At 39.8% G+C, this 17,500-nt stretch overlaps 1 protein-coding gene across 1 annotated transcript in view; it reads left to right on the plus strand.

Moving 5' to 3' along the window:
• Positions 1-17,500, plus strand: part of Acsf3 (Acyl-CoA synthetase family member 3) — a 242,146-nt gene that overhangs the window by 64,119 nt on the left and 160,527 nt on the right. The window contains exon 2 of the mRNA XM_068344483.1: positions 5,481-5,713. Within this exon, the coding sequence (XP_068200584.1) occupies positions 5,481-5,713 (233 nt within the window). The remainder of the gene's footprint in view (positions 1-5,480; positions 5,714-17,500) is intronic.

A 17,500-nucleotide genomic window follows, 5' to 3' on the forward strand; every position in this document is an offset into this window, starting at 1 on the left:
CTTGTCACATCTAATTCTATTCATTCTTTGCGACAAGTTCTCACAGCTCTTTATTTCGCTGATACGGACCTTACTACCTTGGGGGGTTTACACTGTCTCCATAGATCTTACCAACGCTTATTGGCATCTTTCGATAGGTTGACGCTTCTCCCCCTACCTTGATTTGAGACTAGAGAGAAAGGCTTATATATTCAGAGCTATGCCATTCGAGCTCCCTCAGCAAGGGAATGCACGGAAGCAACATATCACGTGGCAAGATTCCTCCAATATTTAGGATTCCAAATAAACTTCCAGAAGTCAAGGCTGAACCCGGACCAAGGGTTCCCGTGGTTAGGGATTCGTTGGAATCTGAAGACTCATAGGGCATTCCTGCTGCCAAGAGGAAGTCTTTCATCTATTTGAGAAAGACCACCAGACGTTGTCAGGAAAGGGTTCTGGGCTCATTTCAGTACGTTTCTATAACGAACCCTCTCCTCAGGGTCAAACTCAAAGATGCAAGCAGGGTTTAGAAGAAAGGAGCTTCCACAGCTCCCCGCGATCGTCAGAAGACGACCCTGGAGTTGCTTCGATGGCAACTCCGTCAGTGCTCACATGCCAGGAGTCTTTCCAAGACGGTTCCATTGCACTTTCCTCCTCCTACAGTGTTTATATGTACAGATGCCTCACTGGAGGGTTGGGGGGGGAGGGGTGTTCATGCTCCTCTCAAGAAAGTGCAAGGTCGTTGGTTCCAAAGTTTCAAGCAATTCCACTTCAATATTTTGGAGACCAGGGCTGTCATCTTATCCCTGCAAAGTCTACATTTACAAAACAACATTCATTTCCGTCTTGTATTAGACATCAGAGAAATAGTTCATTGCATCGACAGGCAAGGGTCAAGATCTCCCCAAATAAACCATGTAATGATTGCCAATTTTTGTTGGCCCAGAGGAAGAGGTGATTTCTGTCTGCATCTCACCTCATGGAATCCGGAATGGGATGGCAGACTCTCTATCTCGAACACATCCACTAGAGACAGAATGGTCTCTTGATGAATCATTTACTTTCATGCAGGAGGTTGCCCCAGGTCTTCAAGTGGACCTGTTTTCAACGATTCTCAACAAGACGCTTCCCAATTATGTGGCACCATATGTAGATCTAGAGGTGATAGACATGGATATGTTATTCATGAATTGGAATCATTGGGAGAAGATTAATGTATTCCTACCCTTCAATCTTCTCTTGAAGGTGTTAGAGTTCTGATCGTTCAGGTGGATGGCATCCCTGGTTGTTCCTCTTTGGCCGACGAGCAACTGGGTTCCTTTGGTGACATGATGAACTCCAGGCTGGTACCTCTACCCAGCCCGAGCCTGTCTCAAGAAGTACTGAGGAAAACTGTCTTCGCTTCATCTTAATAACCAAATGCCCTTCATCTCATGATTTTTTCGCATTAGCCCTGGGAAAAAAAAAATTTCAAATTCAACGGGAAAAATTGGCATTTGCGGAAAATTACAGAACTTCCACTACTTTGAATCGGTTTGAAACTTCGTGGAAGAATTGGGTTCAATATGTGGAAGATAAAAATCCTTCTTATAAATCTCTGGATTTTTGTTTAGGCTTTCTGATCGACTTACATGTGAAAGATTTAGCTTCCTCCACAATTGCGTCATGCAAGTCGGCCCTAGCTGAACCCATTTTATATGCTTTAGACATAGGGTTTGTGCCAGGTTGAGACCAGCAGTCCTTCCAAGGTCGATCTCTGGGTTCATGGATAAAGTTTTATAACTAGCTTCGGAAATTGATGATCAAACAGTGTCTTTCCGAGTTTTATCTCGAAGTTCGATTTTTCTATTCGCTATGGCTTCTGGTGCTCTGATTAATGGAGTTATGGCTCTCTCAAGCTAGTTCCCCTCGAAAGTGATCTCACCCCTTGTCCAGTAGTGTTTAAAGACATATCTGGACAGGACACAGGACAAACGAAGGTTAAAACGGGCCAATTCTTTAGAGGTGAGACGGTCGGTTCATAGTTGTCTTTGAAACAACTGAGAGCAATATTGGCTTATTTCCTTTGAAAAGCAGACCCCGCTAGCATGCCGTTGGGTCATGACCCTAGGAAAGTGGAATCATCTCTGAGCTCATTTCAGTATATGTCATTCGAAGCTTTACAAGCTTATCGTGGTTGGAAGTCCACCAGGGTGTTCTTCAAGTATTATATGAAGCAATTGGATGAAGTTTTTCATTTTATGGTGGCAGCAGGTGATGTTATAAAACTTGCTGCAATGACGTAGCCCTCAAGTGCGTCCTTGGGCAATCTTCCAGCTTATTTTCGTTACGTAAACTGTCAGTTTTTGGTTCATGATCTACATTAAACAATTTCAAATATTTTAAAATTCAGGATTCAATTTGGTTTCTCTGAATTTTATAAGTGTACCTACGCGAGCATACTATTCCTATTTTAGAACTGAGTTTGATATAATTCAGTTTCTTTGGTTGGGTTTGACACTGTATTTTGCATTTAGCCATATACGGCAATATTCTTTATCTTAAAATCTCCTTCTTCAGGAGTTCGGGGATTTATCATCTTGTCTCCCCTCATGATTACTGAGGTAAAGAATTTTATTGGGAATATATTTTGAGGTACACTGGTAGATCACAATGCTGTTCATATATACTGTCTTGAAATTTGCCCAAATAGATGGTCTAATGAAACTGATATAATGTTGGATAATTTTATTGCTAGACTTAATTCCTAGTAAAATTAAACTTAGCATACTATTGTCAATTTCTATCAACGCTGCACATTAAGAATCTATTTAATGATGAGTATTAGTTTTTCAATGATTACTCACTACGCTCATGATACTGGTAATATGTGTTCTTCACAACTGATACAGGGAGTGTTCTTCACCACAGGGATGGTGGATAGAGGGTCATATATCCTTCCTTTTAAAACACCAGCATATTTACCAAATCCAGTTCATTTTGGATTCTTTTTAAGGTAGAAATTTATGAGTATACTTCATCATATGAGTGGTGAGCCCCCATTTATGTCAGTTTTTTTCTATGGAGAAGCCTCACACCGAGTATGAATAATTCTCTGGCACACTTCCATCAGGACGACATGGCTCGAGCACAAAAAAGGAATTTTGACGTAGGAAACATCTATTTTTGGGTGAGATAGCCACGTCGTTCTGATGGCCCACCCGTTACGTCCTACTTTTCCCCACCCTTTGCTCGTTGGAGGCTTCTATTTCACAGTACCTCAGCTGCTATGTGGAATGAGAAGCAGGAACGTATAGGAGCACTCGAAGGTGATAGGATGTGTAACGGCTCCTTATTTATCCTTCCCCTTAGTGGATTAGACTGGGTAAGGTCTGTTTGGGGGTGCAGATATCTATGGTTATCTTAGGATACATCCCTGATTATACACGATATCTTCGGATAGTTGTTTCCGAGAGTTGGAACCCCGTGATTCCTGACGGTAATTCTTTTGTAATATCAATGGCAGAAATATTATACTCTAGAAGTTGCCAGAAGGAACTTCCATCAGGACGACATGGCTATCTCACCCAAAAATAGATTTTTCCTATGTCAAAATCCCTCATATATATACATACTTATACAACCTCAGGATTAAATTCCCTTTCTTAAGATTTTCCCCATCTCCAGAAAAGACTTTCATGTTCTGCTGCCCTTTTATCCAAGATCTCCTTACTAAGTTCTGTGGAAAAAGATCATTACCCCAAATACAGGCGTCAATAAGACGCTTCGGTTCAAGACGAATGTTCGTGGAAGCTAAAGCATGCTTCCTGCAGACAAATCGAGCCTAAAAAAATGATAAAGATCCTTCATTAAAGTAGCCATGTACATCTTAGCCAAAAGCAAAAAGACAGGGGCATCAACAGATTACCAATCATCATTTCTGCAAAGCATTGAAGAGACATGAAAGCTGATAGTTTCTCCTTAGCCTCCAATTCCGCCGTAAGTTGGTGTGCCGGAAATCTCGGCAGTCTTTTATTAACTGCCGGTTGGCTATATCCTTATCTAATTTCCTTTCCGCAAAAGTAAACTGAATATCCAACCAGTGTTCAGTGTCAAGGGGAAAAACGAGTGACACAGGTTTTCCTTCTTCCAAGACAGGAAGAGACTTACCCTCCTTGAAGACCTTTTCCACAGCTGAAAAGGCTTTCGAAGCAAAGGGAAAAACCATTGTGTTGGGCACTATAAAAGTGGCCAACCTTTCAGTAAAAGCACCTAATTGTGTGCTAATACACCCTACTGTCTTTATGTCCTTCATTGCCAGATGCCGCGCTCTGGTGTGAACTAGAAGAATCGTTTCTTAGAGATAGTGTCGTCCCCACGGGCCACCTTCAGCTGACCTAACATAGCTAAAGGGGTAGGCCTCTATAATTGGATAAAATTTCAGATCAGCAACCGGACTAGAGCCTAGCCCCTCTCTAATATGAAAAATACCCTCTGAAAGCACTGCATAACCCGGATACCTCCACGGGCTCTGTTGGGTGTAAGAGGGAAGTTGAGAAGGTAAAACCTTAGACTTAGAAGGATCCTCTTGAGATTTCAAAGCCTTAATCTCCTCTGGTAAGGCTTTACCCATCATTCTTTGGTATTCTTAGGTCCCTTCCATACAGACCTTCATGTTTTCCAACAGGGACCTATTTTCAAAGTTAGATGAGAGTGTATGAAGTGTTGGTTTGCCCGGTTTGACCGGGGAAGGAGGAGGGACAGAAACCGGAGGCGTACCTGAAAAAGAAGGCGTAATCGTAACAGTTGATAGAGCAGCCACCGTAGTGACGGCAGTTGAAACAACGGAACGCACTGAGTCTCTCATGGAAGTCACACTAACCTCGTCCAATTCGGACAAGTAAGAATCATCCACATGAGGGAGGGGTTCAACCAAATCTACTACCGGCAGGAGAGCCGATTCTCTATCAGGAGATAAAGAAGAAACCGAGGATAAATTGTCCACGTCAAGGCTCAAAAAACTTTAAGTTTCATCTACATGGAACTGAACGATAGAAATGGGTCTAGGTGGAGCGTACCCCAAAATCGAGTCCGGGTTCACACAATAAATGTTAATAAAGTAAAGGAAAACACACGAGAATTATAAACACACAACACAACGTTTTCTATACGACGACAATGAACACACTGGGAGAGAGAATTTTGGGTAACCTTGGTTGCCGAGTGAGCGTTCGGATCGACTCGGGTAGCCGAACGAACACTCTGACACCTACTGATGGTGTCGCGTGATTTTTAAAATCGTATAAAAAAATTGTCTTATAATAGGGCGTAAATATTGATACAATGTATTGTTTTATTTGAAAAAAATCGTATCTTATGCATTCTTATCTCAAAGTATTACTGTAAATAACTACAGGTTTGTATTATTTAGGGAAAAATACAAATTATTTTCAAATTTGTTAAATTCAATGGCTCTGGATCATTTGAAGTATGGAACACTAACTATTTCTCTTTTCATATAGGTTCTGTTGACTTCTGGTATGAAAGTTTTGCTGAAAGTTAGAGGTATAGCCCATCAAAGGTCATCTGTTGTTCTGAAGCAGTGGGAAACCAGAAACATACCATGCATATGTTGGTTTTCAAGTTCAAGTATTCCAACTACTCCCACATATGGAAATGCTAAAAATTTCCAAAACAGGATAGCCATTGTGGATGAACATGGGGAACATACCTATGACCAAATACTGAAATTTAGGTAGGTATTGTTGTTACAAAAAGAGATGATACTATAGGATAAAGAAAAACTTTTCGTTCACATGATAATCCAAATCATTATCCTTTTATGTAAGAAAAGTCTTATCGTTATCTGAAAATGTTTGGTGTAGCGTGGTAACAAAGAAGTCTTGGTGGCAAGGGAGAGAGTTTCAGGGTACTACCTCTTTGCATTTCAATAAACCATCATTTGTTCCTGAATGAATACAAACCATTGTCCTTTAATAGGAGTGTGATTTTGGCGAAGCTGGAAACTGCTCTTACAACTTTTAACTAGGTGGTAATAGTTGCTAGTCAGTAGGGGGTAGGCCCCACTTACTCAACAGGCCAAGGAGCACACTCTTTGATTTTGGCTGTAGCGCACTGCAGACGTTTTTCTCTACTTCCTCATAATCTACCTTTGCTCATACTTGAATACAAACCATTATCCTTTCTTAGGAGTATGACTTCAGTGGAGCTGGAATGGCCATTTAAACTTTTAATGAGGCAAACATAATTGCTGGCGGGTGGAATGTAGGTCCCACCCACTTATATAGGTAGCACAGGCCTCCCTTTGACCTCGGCCACAGTTCAGTACGGATGTACTCTACTGCCTCTAACTTGATTGTTTAATCTTGTTTATCTTTCTCATTTCATGATAATAGGTAGTTCTCTAGTGTTTTGGATGAAAATTCCATGGGGGAGCATGGAACTGTGCCCTGGTAAACGTGATCAGAATTTCAGCCAGTTTATGAGCCAAACTGAGGTGGTTCCCCATTAACTCTGTTTTTCCTGCAAAAGGCAAGACTGTGATGAGTGTAAGTGTAAGTCGTGGGCTCCAATGGGTGGAGTTCATGAAGAAGTCTAAGAAAGATACCGAAGAAGCTTTATTGCTTCTTTTCCTCTTTTTTGAGTTCGAAGCCTGTTGTGTCCTTTGGGTTCCTCTCGGGCTGAGTTCTCAGGAGGAATTTGTATGGAGAAGGTCTAGAACTTTGATACAGTATAGGGGCTTGAGAGTCTCAGTGATGGGTTGAGATATGGCAGTGGGATGATTTATCCATCCTGGCAGGTTCAACCATGCTGCTAAGGCCAGTTTTGAGGGACCAGACCAAGACTGAACCCCTATAAGCCTCTTTCTATGTTTCAGTTTTTCTCTTCTTGCTCTATTATGATGCAGTAGATCATTGCAACAGTGAACTAATAACGGGTAGGTGTGTCCTGTACCGTCTATAGTGTGTTGTCTCGCAAAGTTTCCCTTTGCAAAAAATCAAGCAAAATTATACCAAATTATATAGGTTATAAGCCTACCATCTATGCCAAACATGTGGCTAACATCAAAACGAGCAGTTGAGATTATTACATTTTTGTTTTCCACCTTAGGATGACATAACTAAGGTATTATATTAAATGACACTTACGAAAATGAATAAATATACGAAAGAAATGTAAAATGAAACTCACGAAATTAAAGATTACTTCACCCATATGCCCCTTCTTAATAAGAGGATGCCTTGATGAAGTCATTGAGCTTCAGCACGGCATATCATTCCCATGCTGAAACTTGGTGACGGGCAAGAGGGCTCTCGAACTTAGAGAAATTGCTCCCCCAGTTTTAATCTAAATTTCTCTCTTTCATCTTTTTCTTTCTCTTAATATTACTTCGACCTTCTGATTTTATAAAGTTTCTTGCTTGTTGCTTTCCCAACTCAATGAGAAAAATTTCACTTATTATATACAGTACATATGCATATATGTACATATATATATATATATATATATATATATATATATATATATATATATATATATATATATATATATATATATATATATATATATATATATATATATATATATATATATTTTTTTTTTTTTGGCTTGGATGTTTCTACATCCATTATAGCCACTAACTTGGATGGTTTTACATCCATTATTGCTTCCTGCTTAGATGAATAGGAGGAGGTGTCGTGGTTGGTAGGATTTTGCATTCAATGCTATATGTGAGAGTATTGGATGATCTTAGCCACCCTCAAGATGGTTTGAACCTTTTTGGCGGAACTATTCTTAAGTATTGGGTATTCAGAATCCAGGAGGATCCAATGCTTGGGGTAGGACTCTTGGCTTTTGGCCTGAAGCCCATCATTACAGATATGGGGAAGATGATTCCATATTTTCTTGGTCTCGGTCCTAACAGGTAGGTTCATCTTACACCTATGCCTCTATATCTGTTTTGATGCTATCCTTCGGGTAGGGTATGGAGTTGACCATCTGGGAAGTATACGCTCATTGTGCCGATAGTGGAGAAAGCAAATTTCCTATCTGACGTATGATGCCTCAATATTCTCAAGCAGGTAAACCTCACTCAATGAAACCCTTTCTCGACCCATGCTTTATGGCCCTCTTAATGAGAGCATGCCTTGATGAAGTCATTAAGCTTCAGCACGGCATATCATTCCCATGTGGAAACTTGGTGATGGGCAAGAGGGCTCTCGAACTTGGGGAAATTGCTCCCCCAGTTCGAATCTAAATCTCTCTCTTTCATCTTTTTCTTTCTCTCAATATTACTTCGACCTTCTCCTAACTTTATAAACTTTCTTTCGTGTGGCTTTCCCAACTCTATGAGAAAAGTTCCCTTATTATATATATGTATATATTATGTACACACATATATATATATATATATATATATATATATATATATATATATATATATATATATATATATTTTTTTTCTTTTAGCTTGGATGTATCTACATCTATTTTATCCACTGGTGAAGATGTTTATACATCTGTTATTGCTGCCTGCTTAGATGATTTGGAGGTGGTGTCGAGGTTGGGAGGTATTTGTGTTCAAAGCTATATGTGTGAGTATTGGATGATCTCAGCCATCCTAAAGATGGTTTGGACCTTTTTGGCGGAACTATTCTCAAGTGTTGGGGATCCAATGTTTGAGGTAGGACTCTTGGCTTTTGGCCGGAAGCCAATCATTACAGATATGGGGAGGATGATTCCATATTTTCTTGGTCTCGGTCATAACGGGCGGGTTCAGCTCACACCTGTGCCTCTATATCTGTTTTGATACTATTCTTCGTGTAGCGTATGGAGTGGACCATCTGAGAATTATACTCTCATCGTGCCAATAGTAGAGAACGCAAATTTCCTATCTGACGTATGATGCCTCGATATTCTCAAGCGGGTAAACTCCACTTAATGAATCCCTTTCTCAACCCCTGCTTTATGGACTTTTCAAATAACGAACCCCCATCCCCTGGATACGCTGACTCTTCCCCGGCACTGTTGATGACCTCTGCTAGTTTAATTAAGGAAAATTCTGTTGACGATCTTCGAACTAAAAAGGACCACTCTACTGATGTTAGAAAATCTGGCAATTTTGGTAACACAAGGAAACTATGATTCCTTCATGTTTCCCAAATTCTATTAGGGACAAACTATGATATATATAGAACATTCGAGTGCTATGGATTGATAAAGGAAATAAAGATGAGACTCAGAGATGAAAAATGGGACTCTTGAATATTTTTTGATAGTCATGATGAAGTGTTTAATGCTATCAGTAATATTAGTAGTATCAAAATTAACGAATTGAACATCATGGGAGCTCTTTGTGATAAGGTCCCAAAGGAATTGGATGTGTACAAACCTGCTGATTGGTTTGAAAAAGACACAAATGTACCCATGCCTTCTCATAGAAAACCCAAACCACCAATGTGGCTTGTAGCTGAACCTAAAGTGATAATGGGGAATTATTTTGAAATATGTAAGTTCATTCAGAAAAAAGAAGGAACCATTGCCCCTGGAGATATATCTCATTTTGGGAAAAATAGTTATCTGATCCATGCCAAATCTTCGACTCAGTCTGCAATACTATCTAACTTAAAGGCCAGCAGTGATGAAATTACATTAGAAATTAAACCTCATCTAAATTTTAGTTATGGAAGGGGAATGGTCTTTAATGAAGACCTGTACGAATCTACAGAGGAGGAGATCCTTTCTATGTGTCCACTAAATGTATGGAAAGTGCAGAAGGTTCCTGTGACATCAATGATTATACTTACTTTCCGAGAGGCTGATGTACCTTTCCATATTGTTATTGAAAATGAAAGGATTAAAGTTCGACCTTTCAAACAAAAGCCCCTGCAATGCTTTAATAGTTTTAAATTTGGACACCCATCCAAAGTTTGCAAAAATGAAAAAATGTGTGGTATTTGCTCCAAAACTTATCATGGAGAATGTACACTTGAGGACAGGTGTTCCAACTGGAATTTCAATCATAAATCAACTGATAGGAGATGCGAACTGTATAAGTTGGAGGAAGCTGCCCTGAACGAATCAAGTTTAGATCATATAAGTGTGGGACATGCAAAAAGACTGTTGAATAAATCAACCAGCTATGCAAAGGCCTTAAAATCAAAGGGAAATTTACCACAGGAGACATCAAACCCACCTAGCACTGCCAGTAATCCTAAGAAAAGAAAAACAACTTCTGATAATAAAGTACTGCATGACAAGGTAATCATATTGCCTTCTTAGGCTCTGCCACAGGGTATTAGAAATGGGTCATTGCCAACAATAGTACTAACCTCTCTCAGGCCTTGTCCTTGCCTGATTTGATGGAGATTCCACCTGACACCAAGTTACCAGGTGCACCTGTATTGGGGAAGGTACGAAAACCTGGTAGCTCACCACCTACTAATTGGAAAAGAGAGAGACCTCCATCTCTCTCGCCCCCTTCCATAAGAAATATCAAAATTACGACGTCAAACAAATATCATGCTTTGTCTGTTGATGTTTCTGATCAACTGGAAGTCGATTGAAATAAATCGGAAATTCAAGTGGAGGTCCACCAACCTCCTCAACAATCAGATCAAAAAGAGAAAAAAAAATCATAAATGCTAAATCCAATCTATCAAGACCCTCTCTAATAAAACCACCTGGAAATAGTGTTAGATCAAAAACTGCTAATGGGAAGACTCCATCCAAAGGGTCTACCAAATTATAAACCATAGTATTTTCCTCCATTTTGCAATGGAATTGTCAGGGTTTAAGGGCCAAATATGAAGAACTTGAGCTCCTTATTCATGAGCATTCCCCGATAATTATTTGTCTACAGGAGAACAAACTTCATCATAATACTCCTTGTCCTCATGAATATATTAGTTATAGGACACCATATGATCACCAAGTGGGGAGCCATGGCAGAAGTCTCATATACGTTAGTCGTGATTTTCCCCAAGTATTTCTGTCTATTCATGCAGACAGTGGTTGTACAGATTGATATAGGGAGAAAATATACAATTTGTTTTCTGTACTTACCTCCAAATGGTAACATTTTGTATAATAACTTAGTAGAGGTGATTCAACAACTCCCTTAACCTTTTCTTTTACTTGGAGATTTGAATGGTAGACATCCTTTGTGGGGTGATGTCTTAGCAAACACTAGGGGAAATATCATATCATATCAATTGTGGAAAATGAAGATGTGGGACTCCATAATACAGGAGAGCCCACACACTTTCGTGTCCAGACAGGTACCTTGTCATGCATTGACCTATCAATCGTAAGCTCTAATTGCCTTCTCGATTTCGATTGGAGGACGTTAGATGATTGGCATACTAGTGATCATGCACCAATCATTATAAACAACAATGGTTCACCTTTACAGAGATCGCCATGATGAAATCTTGACAAGGCGAACTGGGATGAATTTTGTGAGCTAAGCGAAATTGAGGGGGAGGCAGATCAGGTTGAAAATATTGATGACGCCATAGACTTACTGAATGGAACTCTCCATACAGCAGGAGTCAATTCCATTCCCAAAACAACAGGGTTATTTAAACAACGACCAATCTTCTGGTGGTCTTCAGAACTAACTGCCCTGCACAGAGCCACAAGAAGATCTGTAACACGATTGCGTAGACGCCAAACTGATGAAAAATTAATTATGTACAAGAAATAAAGAGCACAGTTCCGACGTGCCATGAAAGAAGCAAGGCGCCACTCATAGATGTCTTTTGTTTCCTCCATTAACAGTAGAACACCACCATCCTCTGTGTGGAGGAAAGTAAAAAAGATAGCTGACAAATTCACCCCCAACCCACCACCAGTGTTGAGGGTGAATGGTCAGTATGTAACTGAAGCAAATGATGTTAGCAATGCCCTGGCTAATCATTTTTCAAATGTATCCAGCAAGTGTGAAGGAGCCCCTGGTCACCAGTATAGGAGCATTGAAGAAAAGAAAATTTTAAATTTTGCAACAAGAAGGGAAGAGTCGTATAATTCTCCTTTCACTGAAAGAAAATTTGATTCCGCACTTCCTCATTGCAACGATACAGCCCCTGGACCCGATGGAATTCCATATGCACTGATTAAACATGTACATTTTAATACCAAGTTAGTTATTTCAAGCATTATTAATAAACTATGGCATGATCATAGTTACCCAAGTGTTTGGGAACTAGCCATTATTTTAGCCTTTTTAAAACCCAGTAAGGACAAGTTTTTAGCAGCAAACTATCGTGCTATTGCATTGACATCATCTTTATGGCCGTGCGGGCATAAAAACAATCAGAATAGCGCCAACGTATCCCTGCGTGTCGTAAGAGGCGACTAAAAGGGACGGGACGAGTGGGCTGGGAACCCCTTCTCCTGTATTATAATCCTGTGAGACATCAAAGAAGTGGAGCTGTGGGGAGAGTGACTGCTCCCCGCACTCTAGTTTTGATGTGTTTGAAGACGCGTGGATGTAGTACGATAGTGAGTAAAAGATGTAAGATTGGAAGTATGTTTAGGAATAGAAGGATGGATATATTGGCTTTGTGTGCGACAAAGATAAAAGGGAAAGGTGAAGTGATGTTTGGTGAAATGTCTGGTAGAGTGTCTGGGATTGAAAGGGGAAGAGCAAGAGAATTTGTTGCTTTATTGCTGAGAGGTAAAGTAGTGGAATGGAAGGAGATATCATCTAGGTTAATTTGGGTAAGGGTTGGGTTGGGTAGGGAATGTTGGGCTTTTGTCAGTGCGTATGGGCCAGGTTGTGAGAAAAGTGAAGAAGAGTGGAATGAGTTCTGGAATGAATTAAATAGGTTTGTAGAAGGACTGGGTAGAAGGAATTATGTAGTTGTCATGGGTGACTTAAATGCTAGAGTGGGCGCTGGAGAGGTAGAAGGTGTCATTGGGAAGTATGGCGTACCAGGTGAAAATGAGAGTGGTAAGAGACTGGTAGATATGTGTGTTGAGCAAGAGATGGTGATAAGTTCTAGCTTTTTAAAAAAGGAAGATAAAAACAAGTATACATGGGTAAGAGCAGCAAATGGAAAAGTGGTAGTAGAAATAGTCATGAGCCAGACAAGATATCGGTACCACCTCTGGTGGCAAAACATTTTGTACCAGTTTGTTGATTGGGTCCCTATAAGTACATTTAAATCTGATAACCTCTTCAACGGAGTAGCTTAATATATTTTTGGGCCACTCAAAGTTTTCGCTATTATTTCTAATTTTTTTTTATTTATTTTATTTTTTTTTATTTTTACAACCTCTGTAATTTGTTGTAAAAGTGAGGGTTTTCTGGATGTCGTATATTGATATGGTCGAAATCCTGCTAGGTTTAGTTCGAGCATCAAGGGAGGGAGATTGGCTGTTGCACCTGGCATCAATTCCAGATAAGATTCCACTGGTGCTTCGCATACGGCAAGTTAAATTATGCACGTTGTCTCCCATATTATTTTGCCCAGATGTCACGACTAGACATAGACCATCCAGATGTTTATGAACATTTTATTCAAGGTCGTTTCTCAGTTCAGCTTGGATCCAAAAATCCCTTTGGAAAAATACAAGTTTATCAAACCATCAAAGAAACGGTGAACAAGGACACAGAGACCTCTGGTGGGACCAAAGGATTCAGTCTTAAGCCAGAGGCCGTCAGCAGATACTACCTTACGTCAGAATACAGGAGTTCATATCCGAGGCAGCTAAGACACATGGTAGGTAACGATTCTTCCTCAAAGGTCTGTCACTCAGACTTACAAATGCCTAGAATTAACAAAAAATGAAGTTGATGTAAAAGCCTGTGTAGAACTAATGGAGAAAATTTGGATAGATCCAATAAGTCAAGGTCAAAAGGATTTGGTCTGCTTGTCTACGGGTGTCCTGGTGACCTTGTCAGAGCTCATAGTGTTGAAGAAGAAGCCTACAAGACATTTAAGGAGGATCGTTTCGAGTCTCATCCGCACTCAACTAAATTCCATGATATAATGAAGAAGCAGACTCTGGAAAGTTTCTCACATATAAAGAAAAAGCAACACAGCAATAAGACAGCCAATAAGGAAGTGATTCTGAAGGCAGACAAAAACTTGTTTGGCCATATGATAATTGTCGCTGAAAGTAGACAACAGTGCATCAAAGATGTTCTTGCACATCCACTGGGGCCTTTGCCATGGGATCTGTCAAATACTGATGGAACTTTGCGAAAAACAATCAAGGCCGCACTTGCCCGAGAATTGGAAAAGAATACTGCATCAGCTGAAACTATGCCAGAACCACCAGTATGTATAATTGATGGAATGAGCCTGGTTCAGAAAATGAAATGTGATTGAAAAACCTTCGTACAGCTTGCCGATTCTGTGCTTGCTCAGGTTTTCGAGAAGGTGCCCACAGTAAAGGAATTGATATCGTGTTTGATGTGTATTGGGAAACATCAATAAAAAATGCAGAAAGGTGTAACAGAGGTTCTGCTGGTGCCACACAGTGGAAGAACATTGCACCTGGTCATACTATTCTTCAATGGAAAAAGTTTCTGTGCAGCTCTGAAAACAAAATGCGTCTTATAAAGTTTTTTGTAGAGCAATGGAAGCAGCCTGCAAATAGAATTAAGGTGAATGATAAGTATTTATACACAACCTCTGGGGAAAAGTGTTATCTGCTGACCAAAGATAACTTCAGTGAGATTGAATCGCTGAACTCAACACAAGAGGAAGCTGATACAAGGGTCTTCCTACATGCCAAGCATGCATCTGAAGATGGATATAGATCTGTTATTATCAATGTAGAAGATACAGATGTCCTCATACTGAGTCTTTCGTTCAGTAGTGTGATACAATGCCCATTATATCAGAAGTGCGGGACAAGTAACCGTACTCGATATATAGATATAACAAAAGTTGCAAGTGCTATTGGAGAAGATGTCTGTCAAAGATTCATAGGCTCACATGCTCTCACTGGTTGCGACACAGTTAGTGCATTTTCTGGTCGTGGCAAGTTAAGTACACTAAAGCGAATGAAAGCAAAAGAAACCTACCAACAAGCCTTCAAGCATCTTGGTGAAGCATGGGATGTATCGTCAGAACTGTTTGAACAGCTTGAAGACTTTGTTTGTCAAATGTATGCATTTTCCTCCACCTCCTGTGATGTCAATGAGCTGCATTATCATATCTTTTGTGTGAAACGTGAAAAGGTGGAGTCTAGCCAACTTCCACCATGCAAGGACTGTCTCTAAATGCACGTTCAGAGGGCTAACTATCAAGCAGCTATTTGGAGGCGCTCACTCAGTAGCAAGCCAGCAGTTCCAAATCCCAACGGTCATGGGTGGAACTCAGACGATGGGATTCTCAACATAGAATAGATGAAAGGATCGCCGGCACCAGATGCTGTGTTGCAACTAATGTTTTGCCAGTGTGTTTGTGAATGTAAACTTCCAGGCTGTACATGCCTGACAAATGGACTAAAGTGTACTTATATAAGCTTCAAACATGCTCCAATCAGAACATCGAAGAAGCAGATGTTGAAGTTGACCTGGATGACTCGGACGATGATTATGATGATGATAAAAATGATTAAAACTGATATTTTTGTCAATATCTGTACAAAAAACCATAAAGTTAACACAAACATGAAGCTATATTGTTGTGCATATAGCTTGCTTATGGTATACAATGGGCATGCGTAAATACCGTCTGCTTGAACAATAACACTATTCCCTATCTGTTTCCTATAGTGATATTATGCATGCATTCTTTTATACCGCATAAAAGGGCACGTGGTATAGTTTGTGGTTTTGATTTTGTCTTTCCTTCTATGTATGCAGAGTAGTCTCTTTCAATGTATTATGCTAGTTAATAAGGCAGATGTAAAAATGCAACTAGTAAAATTGCATGGCGAAGTTAGAATGCGGATGGGACCAGAACCGCCAAATACTTCTAATTTGATTTTTAATTTTCAAGAAAACAGCAGTTACTGTTACAAATGTGTCTCTCACATTGACAAGCAAGTCCTTGAAATGTTGTCAGATCTTGCCTTAAACAGGCAAATAGGATGTGATGCATCTGAAGTGTATCGTTTAAATTTTGTGGGACAAGAACTTGCCCCACCCACTAATTTTTCCTCTTGGGCTGTTTTACCTAAAAAAACAACAAAACATGACACAAAACCAATATAATTAGGTATGTAGGATTCTAGTTTCTTTAGAAATACACAAATACATGTAGCCAATACCTGATATCCAGTCAATAGAAATATATAAACTAGGTATTACCAGCTTGAGGGAAAAAATCCAAGTTTTGGAGTTAACAGGGTGATATTATTCAACAGCTCATAACCATACTTAAGCTACCACACAACAATGGTTATCACATGAAAATATTAGCAGTAGGTATTTATCTTTCTAAAAATCAACAATAGGATTTGCCACCCTGGGTGGTACCAATTAGTGAAAAATCTGGTCCTGCCTCATGGACTAAAAGGGTGTTAATGGATTATGTGTTGATAACTAAAAGAATGTTTGGAAGATTGAAAGACGTGCACGTGTTTAGGGGTATGGCTAACGGTATGTCTGATCATTTTTTGGTGGAAGGAAAATTAGTTGTAGCAAAAGAGTGGGGGAATAGAGTAGGTGGATGTAAAAGGGAGGTAGTGAGGGTTGAAGAGCTAATAAAACCGGGGGTAAAAAGTAAATATCAAGCAAGGTTGAAAATGGCATATGACGAAGTGAAAGTAAGAGAAACGGTTAATTTAGAGGAGGAGTGGAAGTTATTAAAAGAAAATTTTGTTGGGATTGCAAGTGATGTGTGTGGCAAGAAGTTTGTTGGAGGCAGCATGAGGAAGGTCAGTGAATGGTGGAATGAAGGAATGAAGGTAAAAGTGGAAGAGATAAAGAGGGCTTTTGAAGAATGGCTGCAGAGTAATAGTGCAGAGAAGTATGAAAGATATAGAGAGAAAAATGTGGAATTAAAGCGCAAGGTAAGTGAGGCAAAGAGGGCAGCTGACCTGAGGTGGAGTTAGGGATTGGGTCATTCATATGAAGAGAATAAGAAGAAGTTTTGGAAAGAAGTGAAGAGAGTAAGGAAGGCTGGTTCAAGAATTGAAGAGACAGTGAAAGATGGAAATGGAAGGTTGTTAAAAGGAGAGGAGGCAAGGAAAAGATGGGAGGAATATTTTGAGAGTTTACTGAATGTTGGGGATAATAGGGAGGCAGATATAATTGCTGTTACAGGTGTTGAGGTGCCGGTGATGGGAGATGAGAATGAGAGAGAGATTACAAGAGAGGAAGTGAGGAGAGTACTAGATGAAACGAGAGTAGGAAAAGCATCTGGTATGGATGGTGTGAGATGAGATGTTGAAGGAAGGGGGTGTGACTGTACTTGAATGGTTGGTGAGATTGTTTAATATGTTTTTTGTGTTGTCAATGGTACCAGTAGATTGGGTTTGTGCGTGTATTGTACCACTATATAAGGGTAAGGGAGATGTGCATGAGTGTTGTAATTCAAGGGGTATTAGGTTGTTG

This window comes from Palaemon carinicauda, chromosome 21 (assembly GCF_036898095.1).
Source record: "Palaemon carinicauda isolate YSFRI2023 chromosome 21, ASM3689809v2, whole genome shotgun sequence".
NCBI lineage: Eukaryota > Metazoa > Arthropoda > Malacostraca > Decapoda > Palaemonidae > Palaemon > Palaemon carinicauda.